At 34.0% G+C, this 680-nt stretch overlaps 1 protein-coding gene across 2 annotated transcripts in view; it reads left to right on the top strand.

Annotated features, from left to right (window-relative positions):
* Positions 1 to 227: 227 nt before the first annotated feature.
* The window catches only part of LOC112159082 (L-rhamnose-binding lectin SML), a 4667-nt gene continuing 4214 nt past the window's right edge, over positions 228 to 680 (top strand). For both annotated transcript variants that reach the window (XM_024292931.2, XM_024292930.2), the window contains exons 1-3: positions 228 to 308; positions 399 to 431; positions 506 to 568. In XM_024292931.2, the coding sequence (XP_024148699.1) occupies positions 284 to 308; positions 399 to 431; positions 506 to 568 (121 nt within the window). In that variant the 5' untranslated portion in view covers positions 228 to 283. The remainder of the gene's footprint in view (positions 309 to 398; positions 432 to 505; positions 569 to 680) is intronic.

The raw sequence follows: 680 nt of genomic DNA, 5'->3' as shown, positions 1-680 counted from the left end.
AAAGTCCATACATTTATTACAATTTAGGAACACAATTCCAAAAGAATGAATGTGACAGTCTTTTTTCAAAGAACAGATAAGTAACTGAGCGTGTGTAGAAAAATGACCTTATGTAGGCAGTTCTGCTAAGATATCAGTTTTAACAAGATATTTTCTTCTATAGCGACATGAGAGTTCTCTTTATCATTGTTTGCTTTGTATTTTTTTATCTTGATCCAGCAGTATAAATACTACAGCTTCTCTGGCTTCAACATCATCACATCAGTCTGGATCTTCAGAAACCATGCAGCACTTCAGCACCATGATGTGTAAGTAGATGAGGAATGAATGACTGCATTTATTTATCAGCTTCTAGGAAACTAACTGGAAAACACTGTTTTGAATGTTGTTTTTTCTAGTGCTCACAGCAGTCTGCTTGTTAATGGCTTCAGGTAAGATGATGATTGAGCTAAACTGTGAACAACTAGCAAACCTTTGCTCAACTGATATATTTGTCACTTTTCAGGTGTTTCTGCAGAAACTGTAGTCACCTGTCAAAGCTTAAGAGTCCACACGCTGGAATGTAGAGGTAAGAAAGTTATTATATTGTGACATATTTCAACAGATTTTTACTGTGAAAAAGCTTTAAAATCAGAAACCATCAGAAATCTTTATCTTTTTAAATGAAAAAAAATGTTATG

Source organism: Oryzias melastigma, linkage group LG7 (genome assembly GCF_002922805.2).
Source record: "Oryzias melastigma strain HK-1 linkage group LG7, ASM292280v2, whole genome shotgun sequence".
NCBI lineage: Eukaryota > Metazoa > Chordata > Actinopteri > Beloniformes > Adrianichthyidae > Oryzias > Oryzias melastigma.
The sequence above is the reverse complement of the archived record's forward strand: the minus strand, read 5'-3'. Positions and strand labels throughout refer to the sequence as shown.